The 20,963-nt window shown below is 41.6% G+C and overlaps 1 protein-coding gene across 3 annotated transcripts; it reads right to left on the bottom strand.

The window, feature by feature from the left end:
* Nucleotides 1-1,738: 1,738 nt before the first annotated feature.
* On the bottom strand, nt 1,739-15,889 carry MRPL23 (mitochondrial ribosomal protein L23). 3 transcript variants are annotated; one of them, XM_067540597.1, is made up of 5 exons: nt 15,815-15,889; nt 14,450-14,572; nt 11,710-11,792; nt 9,344-9,417; nt 1,739-2,076 (listed from the first exon to the last, which is right to left on the bottom strand). In XM_067540597.1, exons 1-5 carry the CDS (start codon nt 15,841-15,843, stop codon nt 1,912-1,914), a joined length of 474 nt encoding a protein of 157 aa, XP_067396698.1. In that variant the 5' UTR covers nt 15,844-15,889; the 3' UTR covers nt 1,739-1,911. The 3 variants fall into 3 exon arrangements, with proteins under 3 accessions (XP_067396698.1, XP_067396699.1, XP_067396697.1); XM_067540598.1 differs by having other exon boundaries at nt 15,820-15,855; XM_067540596.1 differs by lacking the exon at nt 15,815-15,889 and adding an exon at nt 15,223-15,383.
* Between the last annotated feature and the right edge of the window lie 5,074 nt (nt 15,890-20,963).

The raw sequence follows: 20,963 nt of genomic DNA, 5'->3' as shown, positions 1-20,963 counted from the left end.
AGGACAGAGTGCATAAAATCCTATTTGGATGGGCTCTCTGGGGAACAGCTGTCTTCTTGTAAACATCTTGCTAGCTGTCTGGATGGAGGCAGTTCAATGAGTGGCTGGGTAGAGGGAGAAGGGTGTTGAAGGGGAGAATTCATTCACTGCCCAGCCAAGTGCTTCAAGTGGCAGAACTACATAGCAGGAGAGACTTGAGCTGAAAATTTGACCCCTCACATGCCAGAGAGGAGATTTGTATGTCTAGTGGCCCACTGAGAGAAACCAGAGCAGTGAGGGTGATGTAGCTCCCTTTCCAAAGGCCACAGTAGTACAGTTGCTTTACTCTATCTGCTGAAAAGCAGCGCCCTTTTTGACATACAAGCAGAGCATATTACCAGGCGAACAGGAGAGAAGGAAAGGATACATCCTCACCACAGCAAAGGGAAAAGGCAGGAACACATGATAATGGAGGAATCTGAACACAGCAGCACATATGGCCTAGTCTACACCAGAAACACTTTGCTGGTGTAACTATGCTGGCAAACCCTCTTATGCAGTTATAGCAGCAAAAAAGTGCTTTTGCTGGTATAGTTCTGGCAAAAGCATTTTATATCAATATAACCACATCTTCACTAGGGCTTGTGCCAGAATAGGGCTCTCATTTAAAAAAGGCATCCCCCTATCTAACACTGCTATGGCCAGCTGAAGTTTCTAGTGTGCACTTGTCCTAAGAATCAACTATTTATGTCATGTATCAGCAAGCAGGGAGAATCATATTCACTGCAAGTCTCTGTGGACTATATAAACGTGTATAAAGATGTGTATCTACCTTGTATAGCCTCCTTCTCCAACATTAAAAGCCCCACACCACAACGTATTAAATATTAATGGAGTAGTGAAATTAGATCACAGCTACATCCCCAAGAGAAAAGGTCACTGGAAGTAACTACAGCATAGAATCCTGTGATCAAAGCATTAGTCCACTTGACAAGGATGAGAGCTGATGCTGTAAAGGCCATGTAACCAATTCACTGATTAGCTAGAGCACCCTGTCCATCTTATATTGGCCCATCAGTACAGCATCCACCCAGCTCATCCTTTATACAAACTATTCAACGCACACTGCACTTAATGCTGGAGAATGACATTACTGATACTGGTGCTCAAATGACCTGCCAAAGGAGGCAGTGGGTAAGGAGTGGGAGTAAAGGTCTGCTTAAGTCTAATTTTTAAGCCTGACCAGGACCTGAACTCGGCCCAAGCCCACCCAACCCGAACCTGAGAGGGCTGAGTCCTTTTTCAACCCAAACCCGAACCTTTCACCCCAAACCTAAGTCAGCACTGCCACTGTTTCCTGCCCATGGGATCAGCACGGCAGTGGCTGCGTGCACCACTTCTGCCACCTGCTGTGCTCCGGCGGAGTGAGAGACACTGCGCCTCATCAGAACATTCACTCTGCAGCGCATACAGAGCACAGTGAGATGGCAAAAGCCACCAGGAGCGGAGCATGCAGCTGTTGCCATACCAACCTCATAGGCAGGAGAAGGTCACTGGAGACAACCTGAGCTGACCTCTAGAGGGCCAGGTTGTTTTCTGATCTAACTCAAACCTGACACTTGTAGTTAGGTCCCATTAGGAGGTCTGAGTCGGGTTGTAGGCTCTAAGTGGGACCCAGGTGGGGGAGGGAGGAGGGTGACGCTCTCCCAGCCAAAGAGAACAGCCAGTGAGTGTTCATTTAAGAGGTCTGGAGCCTTCATCAGATCTGGAATGCTGTCTTTTTATTTTTATTTCTCTTTTATGCCATTTTGTTGTAGTTATGCCCAGATAGGCTGCTCGAAAACAAACCCTATGTCATTATCGGGAAAGATACAGGTTCTGCTGATTAAAATCCTTCAGGGAGGCCTAAAGAAAGGTAGCTGCCTTATTCCATCAAAGTCCAAACCAGTCGGTGACTCCTCCTCGCCTGGGGTCAGCCCTCTGCCTCTGTTTCTCATTCTCCATAAATTGCTTCTGGATATCTTCAATAGAGCCAGGTTCTGGGGTTTCTTCTTTCTCTGGAAATAGGTTTGGGAACTGAAAAGTTTGTCCCTGACCCTAAAGAAAGAAAACAAACGGTCAGATACGCATTCCAGCCTCCACTCTGAGGTAGCTGTGATGTACATACTTACAGCTACAACTGAAGACCACCTGGAAGCTTCAGCTGGAAATGGAAAATGTTACTTCCCATCTCCCAAGCAGGACAAGTCCCTACACACACCAAGAGCTCATACTCTGCACCAGTTTCCTATTCACTTCTATGTGTAAATCCAGGTGTTGGCAACTATCTGTAAGGCATAAATGCTCAGGAGATGATGATCCATCTCTTATATTATACGGTAGTGCATCAACTAAGAAGTGTTTGTATTAGCTCCTAAGATAAGATCAAGGCCACTGGCAGGGAGCGGTTCTGCCAGAGTCCCAACTTCAGTGAACCATGTAAAGACCATTTATTTTGTTTAGCACTTAGGAAATGGTCTGTGTTTATGGCTGGTTAATTTAGAATATAAATGTAGCCATCACAGTGAGAAGTGCTACAGTTCAATTTCAGCAGTAGTCACTATGGGGGATAGCACAGGACAGTGGATGGCAGGGGTCCATCAACGGCTGGAACAAAGAATAGAATGTAAAACAACAATAGTGGAAAAAAACTGTAATGTATCAACGTTCATGAGATAAAAGTGATTAAACCTACATCAATCATTCTGCCTAACAGACAAGCTGTCGTAGTATATCACCATCATAGGATCAATGTCTCCCGCTTGGATGGAAAATAAACATCACTTGGCCTCTAGCTTTTATCTAACAGCAGGAAACCATTATTCTGTGACAACTTCTATCCCATTGACATTATCTCTATTTCTGAGTATTGTTTGTACCAATCGCAACCTCTTTAAATCAACAATGCAAGCCCTATCCATTCACTTCAGTATGAAATGCTGCATAATTAAACATGCACAATAATATGACAGAGAGAGATGTTATAAAAATAACACTGGGGCTGTTTTAAAAGTATTTGACAAATAAATGCATATTTCTCAGAGTTTTTATATGTATTTATTGTCACTCTATAAACTGAAATTGATGTTGCAAATTAGAGTGCAGATGTAAAACATGGTTAAAGACCCATCTACACTACAAACGTAACCACATCAGAGCCCAGTTACAACACATCTCCAGATGGGAACATAATCACATTCCAAACTCAGACTGACATCAGAACAAGGCTCAACTCTGCTTCCAGAACATTGTTGCATTCCCATCTCCACTTCATTTTAGAATGGGAAATGTGATGTAACTGGGTCTGAGAAGAACAGTAACTAGGTCACCTAAAACAGTTGTCCTTGTATTATTTTTTTATTCAGTCATATACACTGCATGGCAATTTACAGGTGAGAGATGATCTAAACTCCAAATTAGGCAAGGAAGCTGCAATTTGCCCAGTTGAGCTTATCCATGCTTGAACCCAGAACAAGTTCAACTAGTGCAGTGCGGTTCCCAGGATATTTCTGTAGTATACATTTCCTGGGGTCCTAAGAGGCTATTACACTACAAAACAAATCAGAGGACTGGGCACAGCACAGCTGTTCTATGCCTATGATGTAGAAATGGGCCTTATCAGTACCGCTACATTGTGCCGAAACTATGGAGTACTGAAGCTCCTTTGCTGTAAGTTCCTCATTTAAAGTACCACGAAAGCCGCTACATCTTTCCCTTAGGAAATACAAAGACTGGACCAGTTGTGAGCACCCTTGCAGCCTAAGGCTGTCCGAGGCTTTAGCAGACTTCAGACTTATGGCTAAGATCCTGTCTACACTGCACACTATTAATATGCTTTAACCAAGTCAAGGGACAATCATGTTGTAAAGAAATCCTGACACAGAGTTACCTGTAGCACAGACAAGGTCAGTCCTAAAGCCTCATCCACACTGGGGATTAAACCGTTTCAGTTTAACTGATTTGAAAACAATTCAGGCCAACATGTAGGCAGGACTCAAGCACAAGTTATACTGGTAACAGTGTAGAAAGGAGTGTTTTCCTGATGTAGCATAGCCATTTTGGTATGTTTCCAATACTGATATGCATCCATTATTGGAGAATGAAGGAAAACAGTCCCCTCAGCATACTAGTGACATCCATTGTGATTCACTAAGCATTTCAAAATGGCTTTTACTGCAAAAAGGGAATACAGAGAGGCTACAGTGGAACCAGACAAACCTTTTATCTGTTTATCAAAGTGCTCAGAGTTCCCATTTCAAGGTTGATGAAAGTAAAATATTGAGCAGATTAAGTCAGTCTGTATCTGGAGCCTTTTAATAAACAAAAATCAGCGTAGACAAGTTGGCTCTTCCCAGCTCGTTTTGTGAAGAAATTCTGATTTTGGCTGGCAGCCAGACATGATTTGAAACAGCCAGGACATTACACACCCTGAGAACTGAAGGTTTATAAATCCTAAGTAACAATACTATGCTGTAATACTGCACTGTAAGACTCTGGAGTGATGAAAGCTGCATGAAAAATAACTATTGTGCATGCTTGGTAGCTAGTTCTCAAAAGCATATATCTGGGGTTTTTCAAAACTTAACATATACCAGGGGACAGTTTATGTAAAGGGCAGAGCGTATATTCAGACATTTAAAATTCAGTATACCTAAGGCATTAGAGCTTTACTGTTTGTAAATAAAATGTACAAGTTTACCATTTTTAAAGTAATAAAGTAAACCACTGACAGCCATATGATAAAAAGATTCATAGGGGAAATCCTGAACCTCACAGAAGTCAATAGCAAAATCACCATTGACTTCAATAGGGCCAGAATGTCACCTCTAGTTTCTCATGTGATGGAATGCCAACTGTTAGAACATACAGCTGGAAGGCAGGTTTCTTGGGTTCTATTCCTAGTACTCACAACAGTTTGCTGTTTGCCACTTAACCACACTGTGCCCCATATTGCTCCTTTAGTATATTGAAGATAATGCCCAACTCACAAGAGTGCTGTGAGATTTAATGTTCAAAAAGCGCTTTGAGATCACGGAATGAAGGGGGCTTTAGAAATGTATTTTGCTGCTGTTGGGACAGTAAAACTTGTCAGTGCTAAAAATCTACATATTGCAAGGATTCAGGGTCTTCCCACAAATGTAATTGTTTTCTACAGATTCAAAATTTATATGCAAGAGAGGTGCGTGGTCCAGTGTTTAGATAAAAAGAAAGGGAGCCATTAAGTCCCCAAATCTAATCTTTTGTTTCAGTTTACCCTAAAATAAAATTTATTTACATAATGGCAATTGTGAGGATTAATTCCTCAAATGTTATTAAATCCTTTGAAGATGAAAATGCTATTTTTCGTTTAAATTTCTAGCTCTTCTGGTTAGGAAGATCATTTTCTGGGTGGAACTAAAGGCTGTCTTCAGATAAAAATATCAACACCAAGAGGTACAAATTGTCTCCACTCAGCTTAATGGGCTGTTAAGTGATCATAATTAGGCCTTTAAAGTTAAGTGTTAACACTGTTAACCATTTCACTGCTGAGCACCATGCCAGAAATATCCATTTAATAGGCTTGTCCAGCACAAACTAGTTATACCTGCTCTGACTTTCCATTTAGAAATGGAAGGTCAGAACAGAAACTGTTTTATAGGAATGATGCAACAAATGTTGAGTTTGCAAACAGCTGCAAACTCTTTTGACTATTTGGATAATTAAGACACTTACTACTGTCCTTCAGAATTAGGGTAGAGTGATGTTTATAATATCATCTAAAAAATGCTGGATTCCTACAGTGTGGGACTTGGGCCAGTGGCCATGCAGCTCAGTTTAATACCCTTATATATCTGAATGACTCTCCTTGTGTCCTATAGTAATATCATCTAGTATTAATATAAAGAATAAGGCCAAGCAGAATAAAGAGACAACTTTAAAATCCGATCTGAAACATAGCAGCATATGGGGAATCTTACTTTCTCCAATATTTCTCAGATATAGCAAGAAACCTGACAAACTGCTGTCAACTCTGGAGTGTTTTTAAAGTGACATGAACTACTTAATACATGCTTTTAAGGCACTGTAGTCAAGGTATAAGTAGGAATATTTACAAAAACTCTGCCACTGGTGCCGTCCCTTGTACAGCTGAACAGGTGCTAGCCCTGTGTAGACAAGACTGCTCCCCTTTTTACACATTATAACCCCAAAAATAAACATTTAAATTGCAAAACTATAGTTTAAATTTACATTAATCATATTTTATGATCAGTTGTGCATCTATAGTCAATGAAATTTGATCTAATCATGCTTATGCACATAAAACCAACAGTCCACAGCAGTTTCAACATCAGTTCTTCATATTTTGTATAAAATGGACTTAAAGATATATCTTCCATAAATGTTTTCAGTGCAATTCTGTCAATGAAGAAAATATAGTTAACTTTCAATTTTTATTTTATAGGATAAAAAACTTGCATTTGCACTGCTGAAGTGTAAATAAGCCATTTAGGTTAGTTATGCTAGTGACAATTTCAAAGTCAGTCATTTAAACCAACTTTAACTGCCCTTATGGCAGCAGTTTCCCCCATATTCATGGGTATAACTTAGAACAGCTGAATATTGAGAAAAATTTAAGTGGAGGCAGAATAATCTATTTTTTGAAAATATAGTTTTTAAGGAAGAGAAATTTTAAATGGAAAAAAAGAAAGAAAACAGTCAAATTTCTTATGATGTAGTCTGGAAATTGGTAAAACCATGTTCCAATACTATCGTCGTCTCTCACATCCCTATGCTCTATGTGCTGTCTTGCAAATATAACTTAAGAAGATATGCATTGATGGGTTATATAAAAATGCTCCATTATTCAATGAGACAAAGATTTAATAAGTTAAAAACTGATCTTTTTCACGTTAACTGCAAGGAACCAGAGGGAGAACTGCACCTGAAATTATCAAAATGTGCTTGGCTAAGCATAAAGTAATAACCTATACATTTTGGTTCAGAGACTCAGTTTGTAAACCTGCACACAGGATACTGCCTTACATATTTTGTCTCTGTTCTTTGTAGATTTTCTGTAAGCAGGTTTAATTAAAATGAAGGTAAAAACAGGTCTGGATTCCAGAGCCTTGTGTACACTTGGGCTCCCACCTGTTTAGCAGAACTAGTGATAGCACTGGTAGGAATTTTTTTTTTAAGTTTCCCCAATGTTGGCCATCAAGTCTCTCACTGACTTTTTATGGCATCCACACTTCCCTTTCATCAAAGCTAGAATTTGCCAGTTCTTTTTTTTATCAAAGCAGAGAGAAAAGTTATACCACATTTGCAGCAGCTTCTTTGCAAAGATAAATAACGTGGTTTTTATGAAAAATAAAACAGAATGGAGTTCTACTGCCTTTTAAGCTAAGAACTATGAATCTACAACATGAAGCCTTTTCCCCCACTTCTGGAAGGTGTGAGGAGAAGAGAAAGAACAAGGATCTAGAATGACTTGAGACATTTTTTAAACCAGCTTTGATGATTTAGGGTAATTTTTAATGGGAGAATAGTAATATCTGGACTGACAACATATTTGACAAGTTAGAACCTGAAGAAAAAGACAAGAGTTTCAAATTCCCAAGAGAAAGAATGTGTAAGAGACTGGACAGATATATTGTATGCGATTCTTAATAACCTTTCATTTTCAAAACACTTTCAGTACATTAGTATGTGCATATACTGTGGAAGCTGATGTACTCTGAAGCAGGCAAGTAGGAATAGTCTCTAAAATGAACCAGGTTTCATTCAAGTAAATCAGAGACTTCTAATGAAGGAAGTCACACTAGAAAGAGTAATGCTTCCACCTAGTGGTTGGTAAAAGGGCCAACACAACACACTCCCAACCCCTTCAATTTTCTTCCACTCTTACACTGTTTTAACTTGAAACTGGATTAGAGAAAACACAGCTGGTAAAAATGATGGGGAAACAAAAAACTTTTGACTTTGCTTGGAGTCATTACAGGTGCAGAATGATTCTAGTCAAAAAGGGATTTTGAAGTAATTAGCAGGGGCTTTGCTACACTACAATTAGAGTTCTATTTTAATTATGGGCTCCAAGAGGCTTCATGAAGGCAAAACCATTAGTTTCAGAATTGACAGTGGGCCTCTAGCCCACTGTCATACAATCAACACTAATGCAAAACTGGCATCAGAGCAAGAGACAGATCAAAACTAGTCATTTAAAAAAAGACACAAAGAGGAGAAATATAGTGAGAACACATGAAAGTAAAGAGTCCTCGGAGCCAGGAGGTACAGTATGCACAAAGATGGGGTTAAAAGAGATAGGAGAGGGCAGGAAGAGCCTGAAGCCTAGAGGGGAGGGGAAGCAGAACACACAGAACACACAACTTTTAAGGTTGTAAAGTCAAGCACCAGAACATTAGGAAATGCCAGATTTACAGTTGACTATGCAACCTTAATTCAGTTCTCTGTGTGCATGCATTGCGATCCAGTCTTTAATTACATGATAGTATGCTATTTTTCCCACAGAACACTTGCTTCGTTCAATGCACAGGATGGATACACAATGGAGTAGGATTAAGGTTGCATAGGCAATAGCAATTCTGGCATTCCCTGTTTCCAGTGCTTGATTTTGCCATTTAAATAATGTCCTTGTACAGTTCTTGTGAGTACAAGGTTTAGATCAGAGAGGTTATCCCAAGAAATGATCTGAACTATAATATACTTGGGTTGTTAAAAAAACAAAACAAAAAATCTACCACAATTATACAAAATATTGGGCTCCATCTCCACTGGGACACCAACATTTTAGAACCCAATTTAGCTACAAAGCAGACTTGTTAGACATGGCTGAAAACCCTTCAAGGACAGTGCCTTAAACTCTTCCAACCACTCCAACATCCAAAGAGTTTTATTAAAATACTCCACCTTTTTATTCTTTAACTGAGTAGACATTTCAGCCATCAGCCACATAAGTGGTGAACCTTTCAACTTGCAGAGTACAGGTTCAGCATGAAACTCACTGGCAGACTGATACTCAATGCTACCAGACTGGACCTTAAGATTCAGGCCTCAGACAAAAAAAGATTTAAAAACTAAGTATTTTTTAAACTAAATTCTTTTCAGTCAGACAACCTCATCATGAAGTCTAAAGGGGTGGAAGGGGAAGATGCCATTAGTACAGGGAAGGCTAAAGATGCATAAATATACAGTACAAAAGGACCCTGATGGTGCAAACATTCATGGTATTTTTCCAATCGTACAATAAGTATGATTCACTGGGCGTTATTTCTAATTATGTTGATTAACAGCCCCTTTCCTCACTCCCGACACACACACGTTTACTCACCAGCTGCACGTATGCAACCTTGTAATCCGGAATTTTCACTTTCTGGTTCTTGTGGTTCCTTTTGTTGTTTGCACCTGTTCAAGTGAAGAGAGACTCACCTTTACTTTCCAAGAGTCACAAGCTCCCCAAGCTGAAAGGTTTGATTTGAGTTTTGATATTTTTTTGGGGGAGGGAAGGAGAAGAACTCTATCTTAAGTACTTATACTATTACCGTAGAATCTGGGCACCTCACAATGATTAAAGCATATTTATCACTCGGTAGGTACTATTATCTCATTTTAGAGACCGGGAACTGAGGTACACTTGCCAAAGGTCACACAAGGAAGCCTGTAGTGGAGCAGGAACTTGAACCCAGGTCTTTCAAGCTCCAGGCTAGTGCCCTAAGCACTAGGTTATCCTTTCTCTTTCAACAGCTTGGGGAAACCAGTATTCCCAAGAAAGAAAATATTCATTTATTATGTGACTACAGGATCAGTGTCCCTGCTCCACAGAACTACCCATCTAAACTACACACTCAGTAGTGTTAGTGCAGGAGTACAATTGACTGGTCCTGTTTTTAAAGAAATTACAAAATCCAAACAGTTTGGCAATTTTTAATTTTTCAAACTACAGTGGCTATGCTGGATCCCATGTTCCCTTCATAAATGCTCCCCAACTAATGACACTTTTCCACTCCTTTGTTTTCTATCTTCCATTTCCTCCCAACACACAAACACACATATATCCACCATCTCCACCAGCGAGACTAGGATTTACAGTGAAAGGTGGGGAGGGAAGGAAGAGGTGGCCAGGCTGGGTATGAATATTTTTAGAAGCTGCTTAGAAGTAAATGTGTATAAAGTTAGCATAAAGTTATTTATAAAATAAAAAATTGAAAATACTAGATTTGCTCTCCCTTTTATTTGTTCTCTTCTTTTTCCACATACACACACAAATACATACATCAACTTTAAGGAATTTTAGTAATATTTCTTCATGTTTTCTCTAGAAACTTTTAACTTCCCTCCAGTCTCTTCCTCCTCAGATTTCTCCTATAACCTTGTTTTGTTTAAAATGCCTCCCCCCACCCTTTTTTTTTTAAATTTCCTCACTACTACTGTCCTTTACACACACATCCAGCCAGTTCTTCCTCTCTAGATGTAGGATGCAGGCTAAGAAAAACACCCAGCAACCCAACACAATTTTACCTGGTGGTCAGGACAAGTTACATTTGAGTTACTTACTGCTTGATAATCAAGCTAATGATCATTTAAAAATCCTACCCCTTACTCTACAGTGCATCTCAGCTATGACTGAAAGAGCTCCAGGGAGGTAGGCATCAGATGCAAATGCGGCTTTATGGCTCTTTTATGCCCCCTAATCCAAGGGCTGTTTGGCACCAGGTCAGACTCAGGCATTAATCAGAGCAGACTATGAAGGTTTTGGGATGTAGGGGCCATGGCAGAAGAATAACCATGACAATTATATTTTCTGCTGTTAGCTAAACTCAACTATTTTCGGCCTTCGCTATTTCTTAATACTTTAAGAAATATGGGGGAGGGCAGGTTGGCTCTTTTTTAAAAAAAATCAGTTTTATACAAGAATGAAGGTTTGGGTTGGTGGGTGTCTAACTTCAAAAGGGATGGATTTTATGCTCAGCAAAATGAGGACCCAACAGTACCAACCAGAGATATGAACACTGTATGCAGGTGCTGTGCAAGCTTTCCCCATCATATAGTTGTAATTGCATCTCAATCCTCACCTGCATGTTCCTGCTATTCCCAGTCCTGGGCTACCCCTAGAATTCTACCAGGATCCTGCCAACGAAACCTCAGTGTACCTACAGAATCCCTCCTGCTATTTTACTCTCAGGCCTCTACCAAACAGAGGCTGTTGATCTTGCCAAATTGTGTGAAGGTTATGTGATGTAAAATACAATGAGAGAAGGCAAGGACTGAGCAAACAGAGATACTGATTTTACCTCACACCATGGAGGGTCTTGGGGCTCAGGGACAAAAGAAAAGGTCCTGAACTGAACAAATATGAAGACCAAATTCTGCTTTCCCCAGAACAGGACAGTCTCTTCTGGGACTGGTTGAAGTTCACAGATAAAGGAGTTTAGGAAAGCCCAGGACTGAATGAGCATACAGAGAGAGTTGCTCCTTGGGAGAAGATGGTGTCTCCACCACTGTGATGAGATCTATGGGGCAGCAGGGGGGTAAGGGAGTGAAGTTTCACCACACCATTCTCTCAAAACACGTTACTGGAGAATCAACACTTAGGGATTTTTAAAAAAAATAAATAAAAACAGTTGTAGGCTGAAGAGATCCTTTGTTGAAAACAACAACTTTTTAAAGATTCCTGAAAAGCTTAGCCTCTGCACTCACCGTACTGTATCCTGGTCCTCACAACAGATACTGGCACATTGTATATTTTTTCAAGATAATTCTTAACATCCACTCTCGTCATCCTGTGCAAAGAGCAAATATTTTGAAGAGGATGGAAGAAAAGTGTAAATGTTTAAACTAAATTCAAAACAGAACAAATATTTATAGGTTTATCAATGCTTGAAAGTAAATACAGCTTAAGTCCATTTGGCCAAAGTAGTTTTACTGGCCCAAATATACAAACACCACAGCTCACAATGGTGCTATAAGCAACCACAGGCTGCAGTAAGAATAGTTGTTTAATCCTCTGTAGTTTTAATAGTCAATAACTCAAATGCCAGTTGTATTCAAAGAGGGTGATGGGCTCACTCTCTCTATCCCAGTGGACAATTCATTTGGTTTCTTTGTAGAAGTCTCTAATCTCTATAGGATCCTCTACAGACTTACTGACTTTGCTGCGTCCAGTTAGACAGATGAACAAAATAGTGACTCAGAACAAATGTGTCTAGGACCTCATTACTACCAATGCATTCTCCCAAGCCCCTTCCCTTGGACAGATGGAAAGTGTCCTAAACACATGGAAGAAGAGCTAGGGAAAGCTCATGTTTAAGAAACAACAGCCTAGTGATGTCCCTGTTACCTCAACTGTGATATTGTGCCCAAAGCCTACTATATATAAAACTCAGCTTCTCTAGTTCTCAGGCAGTATTTTACAGTTACTGCTCCCAAAGCCTGTCACTATGAATGCACTGGAAACCTATAGAAATGGACAGTCTTGTTGCTACCAAAATGTTTTTTATATTTAAGTGAGACTCACTGTAAAAGATTGCTATATACTTAACATGTGCTACTCTATAGCACCTTTCCTCAAATAATCTTAAAGCACTTTAAAAACATTAAGCCTCACAACACCCCTACATGGACAGCAAGTACTAAATCCAAGTTATAGTTGTAGAAAGTGAGGCAAAGAAAGCTTTAAGGTCAGTGGTAAAGATGGGACTGGAACCTTGAACACCAGACTCCTGTTCTGATTACTAATCAACATTCCCTTCCTACAGAATACGTAAGTATATTAAAATATAAATCGGCAGACAATCAGTTTTGTGAAGATAGGGTCATGTAACAAATTTTTAACAGTACTGCCCTCCTTGCTGCTCAATAGCTATTGGTACTGAAAAGCTATTGGCTGGCAAGCAATTCACTGAACAAGATCCTATGATCTTGTCTCAGCCAATGAGATTATGTCTTGAAATCAAAGGAACAGATTCTTTAGGATCTTCTTTATCAGTACAGATAGTCATCCAAGACAGGTTCTTCAGCAGCCTACCAGAGTTCCAAAAGCAGTGGTGTATACAGTGAATCTTTTGAAGTGTGTGTTTTTCTCTAGAGTGAAGGGAAGCAGTTGTGGAGAGCAATTAAGTTGCTCTCTTAATTTCAGAATATAAAAAAAAATAGAGTATAAAACCCTTAGCTTGGCTTGGAAGACAGAACTATCACGAAGTGGATTCACATGCAGGACCACACAACCACTATATGTTAACAGCTTCAGGATCTGCAGCCATGCCACCTTAGGCTGTGATCCTGTCGGATCACATATGCTAAGCAAGGTCAAAGTGAATTAAATATTTGCAGGAGAGAACTCCGAGATTCCTCCATCATATAGATAAACAGTGTCGATAACTGAACAGATATCACTTCTTGCCTCCAAATCAGTACAGAACTATTCCCAAACACGTTGTAAGGGGACGTTGCGTTGTTGAAGATGGTGTATTTTGGGTGAGATTTAAAACTAAGCTCCTGAACACCTGTGATAATTAAAGACATTATGTCCTTTAAATCAGTAGTTCTCTGTACCCCTGGGAGTACGTAGATGTCTTCCAGGGGATACACCAATTCATCTAGATACTTACCTAGTTTTATAACAAGCTACATAAAAAGCACTAGTGAAGTCAGTACAAACTAAAATTTCATACGTCTTGTTTATATTGCTCTATATATTGTACACTGAAATGTAAGTACAGTACTTATATTCCTATTGATTTATTTTATAATTATATGGTAAAAATGAGAAAGTAAGCAATTTTTCAGTACTAGCATGCTGTGACACTTTATTTTTATGTCTGATTTTGTAAGTAAGTAGTTTTTAAGTGAGGTGAAGCTTGGGATACGCAAGACAAATCAGACTCCTGAAAGGGGTACAGTAGTCTGGAAAGGTTGAGAATTACTGCTTTAAATAAGTGCAGGGGTGTTAGCTTAAGGATCCTACCTAAAATTCCCGAAGTTTCATTAGATATAGTATTCTACACATTCTATCTGAAACTGTAACGTAACGTTGCTATGTTTCACTCCAGAGGTGTCTGCATTTTGGTGAAGCGATTCCAATAAACCATATGCATTTCACAATGAAAGGTGTTATCAACATACCAGATATTATTTATAGTTCTACGAGCATGCTTGAGCAGTACCTGTGTAACTTTCATAGTCCAGACTGCACATGGCATCCAGGCAATGGACTTATATGCTCAAACAGCTGGCGTGAAGTTTCACAACATGGGAGATTTAATAAATTCTGATTTCAGCCTAAGGCTTCTGTAACTAACAACAAAATCTGACCTCAAACCTAGTTAGACTACATTTCCAAAAATAGAGTTTTTCTCATTATTTCTATTGCTATCCCTGAAGGCTTTCAAACTGAGAAGCAGATGACCCCTTTGCCTGTTGTTTCTCTGCTTGCACTTACTGCATGGAGATGCGGAACTGTACAGTGTCTTCTGGCTGTGGCACACCAGGCCTCACCAGTGTCATGAAGAAGTTAGGTCGGAAAATCCTCAGCTGGGGGTTTCCCAGCTGGTAGATGGGGTAGCTACAAGGGGGGAAAAAAAATCAAAGTTACTCATAAAACACCAGTGTTATAAAATCTTATTTTTAATTGTTTTGCTCCCTGAGTGAAATCACATACTGTACACATGGCAGAGAACACAAACCTCAGACATAGAACTATGATCCTTTAAATGGGTTTATTCCTTTGCCACATACATGTTTTTTAATTTTAAGTTTAAGAAATAGGCAATACATATAAAGAATAAATCATGTTCTTGGCTACCCTTACTCAGTACCATGTGATATTTCTAAGGAACAAACAAGACCAGACATACTACTTTAAATTAGTATCAGGGCTCAACTCTTCACAACTATTCAAAGCAGCATGCAAAATTGTTTCAGAGATGTCTTTTCAATAGGGCAAGAGACCAAATGTGTGAGCCAGAAGGTTTAGAGAGGTTTAGCAATGATAGCAGAAGGCATGTCACAGGAGCAACAGCAGCAAAAGATGGCACACCGGATTGAGAAGAGGCGGAAGAGCTGGTGGAAGCACCGGTATAAAACATGTGTGAAAAACAGGGAAAGCAAGGTGAGGAAAGAAAACAAAAAGAAGGAAAAGAAACAGCAGATCCAGGGAGAAATCGAGAGCAGAGAAAAAGACCCAAGTGCCCCTGAAGGGAGAACCGAGCAGACCTTGCTCTCACTGCAGGGACGGCAGGGCCCCCACATGGGGAGGAGGGGGAAGGGTACACTTTACCAGGCCCAAAGGGGCCCAGCCCAGGCTGCAACCCCCCCCCGTGACCATGCGGGGAAAAAAAGTGTTTCATGGCTCATGAGATTGTACGTGTGTGTGTGTGTCGGGAGGGATTGTGTGTGTGGGGTGTGTGTGTGTGTGTGTGTGGGGGGGAGGGGGCCCGTGCTACAAGTTTGTACCGAGCCCGACAAAATGACGCTCGGGCCCTGAGTGGAGGCGCTGCCAGGAGCTGCTGAAACTCCTGCCGGGAGCCCGGCCTACGCCACGGGCCCAGCCGCCCAGGCGGGCGGGCGGGCGGCGCTGCCGACAGAGGCGGACCAAAGCCCGGCCAGGACTCGGTCTCGGGTTTCCCTTCCCAGGGCTGTCGAAACCCGGCCTCCAGGGCGGCGGTGGCGGTGGCCAGCCACGGGCCCTGCGGCGCCCACCCCGCCGGAGCGGCGCGGCGCGGCGCGGCTCGGCTCGGCTCGGGCAGCGCGGCTCGCGCTGGGGGGGGTGAATCACGGGGGGGGAGGGGGGTGGCGGCGCACTCACAGAACCTTCCGGGCCCGGCTGGTGGCCATGGCCTCGCCGCCGTGCGCATGCGTACTGCGCAGCCGCGCATCCCCCTCCCTCTCCCCCCAGCTGCAGCGGCAAGGGGGACCCGGCCCCGGCCCAGGAGAGTCTCCCCGGGCGACTCCCTGCAGGCGGAGGCGGCGCTATCTCCCCCTGGCGTCTGGGAGGCCTCATTGCACCCCGAGTGCTTCATGCCAGCGCACACGCGCAGGGTGGGCCGGGGTAGGGGGCGCGCTAGGGCCTCTTCCAGCCTCAGGGGCGTAGGCGGGGTGGGATTCAGGGTGCCTGCCTCCTCCTCCCCCCAGCCAAAGCAGGGCTTCTCAGTCCCTGTTCCTGTGAGGCAGTCCCCAGCCTTCAAAAATCAGCAGTCAGCCCCCCACCCAAAAAAACACCCTCACCAAATTGCCCCAAAATTTGTCTGGGCAGCTGCCCGCTTTCTGAGCCTGTAGGTTACACTTTGGGGGTATCTTCACGCTTTGCTCTGCAACTGCCAGGACCAGGCGCCTCCTTTCATTTTAAATGGAAGCTGAGATTCTCGGGACTCCAGGAGCTGGGGCTTAAATTAAAAACACTGACTGTCACCAGAGTCGCGGACAAATAATGAGGGTGGACAAGCTGGTGTAAATGGTGGAGCCATTTGAGATCTCAGGATGGAGTCAAATCAGAGTCAAAACATTTGATGTGGCCCCGCTTCAGGTCCAGCCTTACAGGCATTTGAATGGAGCTGTCATAGTCTGAGTTAACTTGGTGAAATGGGCTTGTTTGTTTCTTGTGCAGGGAATCATCACTCACATCTTGTCCTATTAAATGTAAACTAGCCGGGATCTGCTGTCTCTGCCTATGTTTTCCAAGGCACCAAAGTTCCAGACCTCCAGCTTCCTGTGTGTGTTTGGTTAGTGAGTGAGGTACATGCAGTAGCTATGATATATATTCAGATTTTATTAAAGAAATGGTCTCATATAGGAGCAGTATTATGAGGACTAAAAACAGGATCAAAACCTTCAACAAAGGATAGTGATTAAAATACTGAGTAAAAGGACGATAACTATGGTTCCTTGGTCCAGTTTTAGGACTAGTCTACAATTAAAAATTAGATTTACCTAGCTACGTCGCTTAGGACTGAAACATTTCTTGCCCTGAAACCTATCACCTTGTGCAGATGCGGCTAGATCAACAGAAGCTACTGCCCCTTGAGGAATTGGATTAACACCATCGATGGAAAAAAACCCCATTGATGTACAAAGCATTCACTCTATGGCGCTACAGCTATCATGTCTTACTTGAAAAGGAAGTAAACAGCACATTAATGAAATTCACAATGATACTAAAGCAAACCCCAGCGAGGACAGAGAGATACCTAGAGGACAGAAGACCTAGACAGATCAGAAACATGGGCAGGAAAATAACACAATAAGATTCACCTTGGAAAAATGTATGTGACATGTATGTGGGGAAAATAGTCCAATGGCAGAGACTGGCTTGTGAGGAAAGATTTAGCAACGGCTCCAACTGAAGTCTTTTCATGTGTAGTTTGGCTAAGAAACAATTAAAAGACAAAATGGTAAAATCCACAGATATTTTAGGACTGGAAGGGACCTCCTAAGCTATCAACTCCAGGTCCTTTGCTATTGCAGGCAATCCCATCATGTAATCCTGATCATAAATGTATCAAGCTCCATTTTAGCACTAGTTAGGTTGTTTTCCCCCTCCCCCCCCGCACCCCCACCATTGGAAGGCTGCTCCAGAACTTCACTCCTCTGACTGCTGTAAATCTTCTTTGTTGTTGTGACAACCTTTATGTCCCCTGATGTATTTACAGGGAGCAATCATATCCCCTCTCAGCCTTTGTTTTACTAGGCTAAACAAATCTAGCTCTTCTAGTCTCCTCTCATAATATAGGCTCTTCATTCCTCAAATCATCCTAGTTGCCCTTCTCTGCAACTGTGCCAGTTTGGTAATTCATCATTCTTGAATATGGATAGCCAGAACTGTACACAGAATTGAAGGTGCAAACATCATGCGAGAAGAATTACAGTGTGGAAAAAAGGAGTATGGTGTGGAGTATTGGGAGACAATTAAGAAAGCAAAACTGTAGGCTCAGGATTAGCTTATGAAATTGTTTTCCAAGGGAAGTGGTGGAAACCCATCATTTAGGACATTTAAAACTTAACTGGATAAAACACTAGATAATGTACTATAGGGAACACTCCTGCATTGGACCCCAGGGATGGATTGGATGATTTAGCAGGGCTTTTCCATCTCTACTCTTCAATGATTCTAGGTGCTCTTTCAGCTGTCAATAGAGTTTCTGCCTATTACTACAATAAAAAGGAGATGAGAATCTATTAGAATTATTTCTTGTTAGAAAGGTGTAATTTAATAGCCTTCCTCATTTGTTATTGAAAACTCCTTGTGAAAAAACATTACTATTTCTGATCCCTTTTGGGTACCTAAAATTTCATCTAACTTGGAGCACCAGAAACTCTGAAAAGTTAATGATAGTTAGAAATATATAAGGATAAAAATTTTGGCCAACATCTCTGGTTGTCCTATTCCTCATCAAGATGAACCAAACACTGGGAAAATAAAACACCCAGTAGAATTCTGACTTTTTGAATCCTTACTTTACAAAATGCATTTTATCCTGAATGCTTTTGTGTTCCCTGTCTTCAAAGAGCATCTTTGCTGAATCACCCAAACTTGTCAGATTTTAATATTAGATTTTAGATTTAAATTTAGGTTTTCATTGCCCTAATAGACTCTTGCATATAATATTAATTAATTGCACTCCATATTAGTTGCACTACACCTTTTAAAAATACTGTACTGATTACTATTGTTTCTGTAGGTTTTTTCACGTTCCAGATTTTATAATTTCTCCCACCCTCTTTGTCAGCTTTATCCATCTGTGACATTCTGCCTGACATGTATGTTGTAAACTCTCTAAGGAAGAGACTGTCTTTTTTATTATTGATATGTATAGTGCCTGGCAAAATGGGGCCCAGATGCTTGATTTGGGTTCTAGATCAGTAATAATGAGCCAGATCCTTAGCTATGGAGCTATGCTAATTGATATCAGCTGAGGATCTGATCCAATACATTTTGGGCATCCCCTGGAAGCCTTTGCAAAGTTGGATACAATTATAATTTATTGGCATTGAATAAAGGAACCAAACAGCAGTCATGAGATATATAATTGAAGGAGGTATCCGTCACACTTTATTTACAAAATCCAGAGATTCATACACAGCAATCTACAGGGGGGCGTAGGGCTGGTATCAGGAAAACAAAGGACACACGCAGCAGGAAAGGTGCCAGCAGGGAGTCATCTCTGTTCCACCGGGACCTGCTTCCTTTTGGTTCAAGAAGCTGCTGGGGTCCTCAGAAAAGGAGTAAGCAATCCAGGCTGGTGTTGTAATTTGTGTTTTGCTCAAGCATGGGAGTGAAACTGATTTGTGAAGGGATTGGGGGAGGCCAGCGATGTTTAGCCACGCCACTGGGGATGATCCTGCCTGCAGTCACCTTCTGTTTCTTTACTTCCAGCGCCCTCCAACTTTGCCCTTGACTCCTGCTTTCTTGCTGCTGTAGTACAGAAAGAAGAAAAACACCTCAGTATGACTGCTGCAAAAAAAAAAAAAAGTCCTCTGAACTTTTGTCTTTCCAATTAGCTGCTACTGTGCTGAGAAGCTCTAAACCTTGTGTCAGCAGAGCAGGGTGATCAGATAGCCCGTGAATTGGATGCACCTGCTCCAGAGCAGATGTAGCACATTCTGAAGAAAGAGGTCATCATGGGGGGAGCAGATTTTTAAAAGCAGTATAGGCATGGAGGGGTGAGAGGCTTTGCCCATTACTGAATTGTATGCCCAGGGAGCAGGGGAAATTGATTTGTGAAGGGATTGGGGGAGGCCTGAAACTAGCAGAGATGGACCCCAAACTGTAGAGTGCAGATTCAGTTCCAGATCTGAACATTTCCCAAATTCACATCTGGATTTTGGGTTCAGGTGCATCTCTGGAAAGGGAAAGGACTTCCTCAAACAGCACTGTGCCAGTACAGTGCCCAGAAGCCCTAGTCACCTGATAGTAGAATTTTAGAAATTATTCCCAGACAAAATGATCAGAACAATATTTAAATACAACTAAGGCTGAATAAAAGAATTGCTTTGCCATGGTAAAGGGGACTGAATTCCCCCATACAATGCAGGGTGAGTGTAAAGAATTATAAAATGCTTAACACATGCAAAGAGATGATTTGTGACTTCTGACTCTCACGGGTACCAGTAACCCAGTCTTAGTGGGGGGGATCTGTGGATGCAGTCACCATACAATCCTCAAGCTAAGGCTTGTAAAGCACCCTGGGGAAATGATTACCAAATAATACCCTCTTGCATCCAGAATAGCATTCCATCATGCAATCTACTCACCTTCCTTCTGTGAAACAGATGCATGCCTGCTTCCAGGTGCGTTCCAAGTGAGAAAGTTAGTCTGGTTAGGCTCTGCATTGTGGCAGCAATGGGTTCCTTGTGCATCGCATAGGCCTAACCCTTCCATCCCAAACATATACTAATAAGGCTACTTCTTGAATCAAACCACTTGCAAGCTGTTTAACCTCTTTGGTGCTCTTTGGCATAGCAGAGGTGCCGAGCAAGCACATCTGTGTGGCCAGTGACAGCGGATAGCGAACGTTGTGTTGGTTGGAATGGATGCTTCCAAAGAAGCTGCATTTGGAACAATGTCCCTCGAGGCAGCAGGGAAGGAGTTAAAAGGCAACAGCAGAATGGTATATTTACCATAGTTATATAGGCCCCAATTCACAGTGGGTTTGTTCAGCAGTAGTAGCCTTATGTATTAGAGAGTCTTCCACAGTGACTCACACACATACAGTGAATATTTTACCTCTCAACCAATATAAAATAGAATATAGTCTATTCTGAAAATTGACCTTTTACATGAGAGACAAGGGATCATTGTCTATCAGAGAATATCCTACCTCACCTTTTAGTAAGCTCAGTCTTCTTTAAACTCATCTCATTCTCCATTATGCTGGCTTTTCCACTGTAGGAGCTGCATGCCTAACTATCAGCTCCCCAAATTAATGCAGCATCCTTGTCACTTCGAGTTTCACGAGGCT

This window comes from Emydura macquarii, unplaced genomic scaffold (genome assembly GCF_026122565.2).
Source record: "Emydura macquarii macquarii isolate MOO-44397 ecotype Brisbane River unplaced genomic scaffold, CSIRO-AGI_Emac_v2 contig_587, whole genome shotgun sequence".
Lineage (NCBI taxonomy): Eukaryota > Metazoa > Chordata > Testudines > Chelidae > Emydura > Emydura macquarii.
Note: the sequence above shows the minus strand (reverse complement) of the source record. Positions and strands in the feature narration are given on the sequence as shown.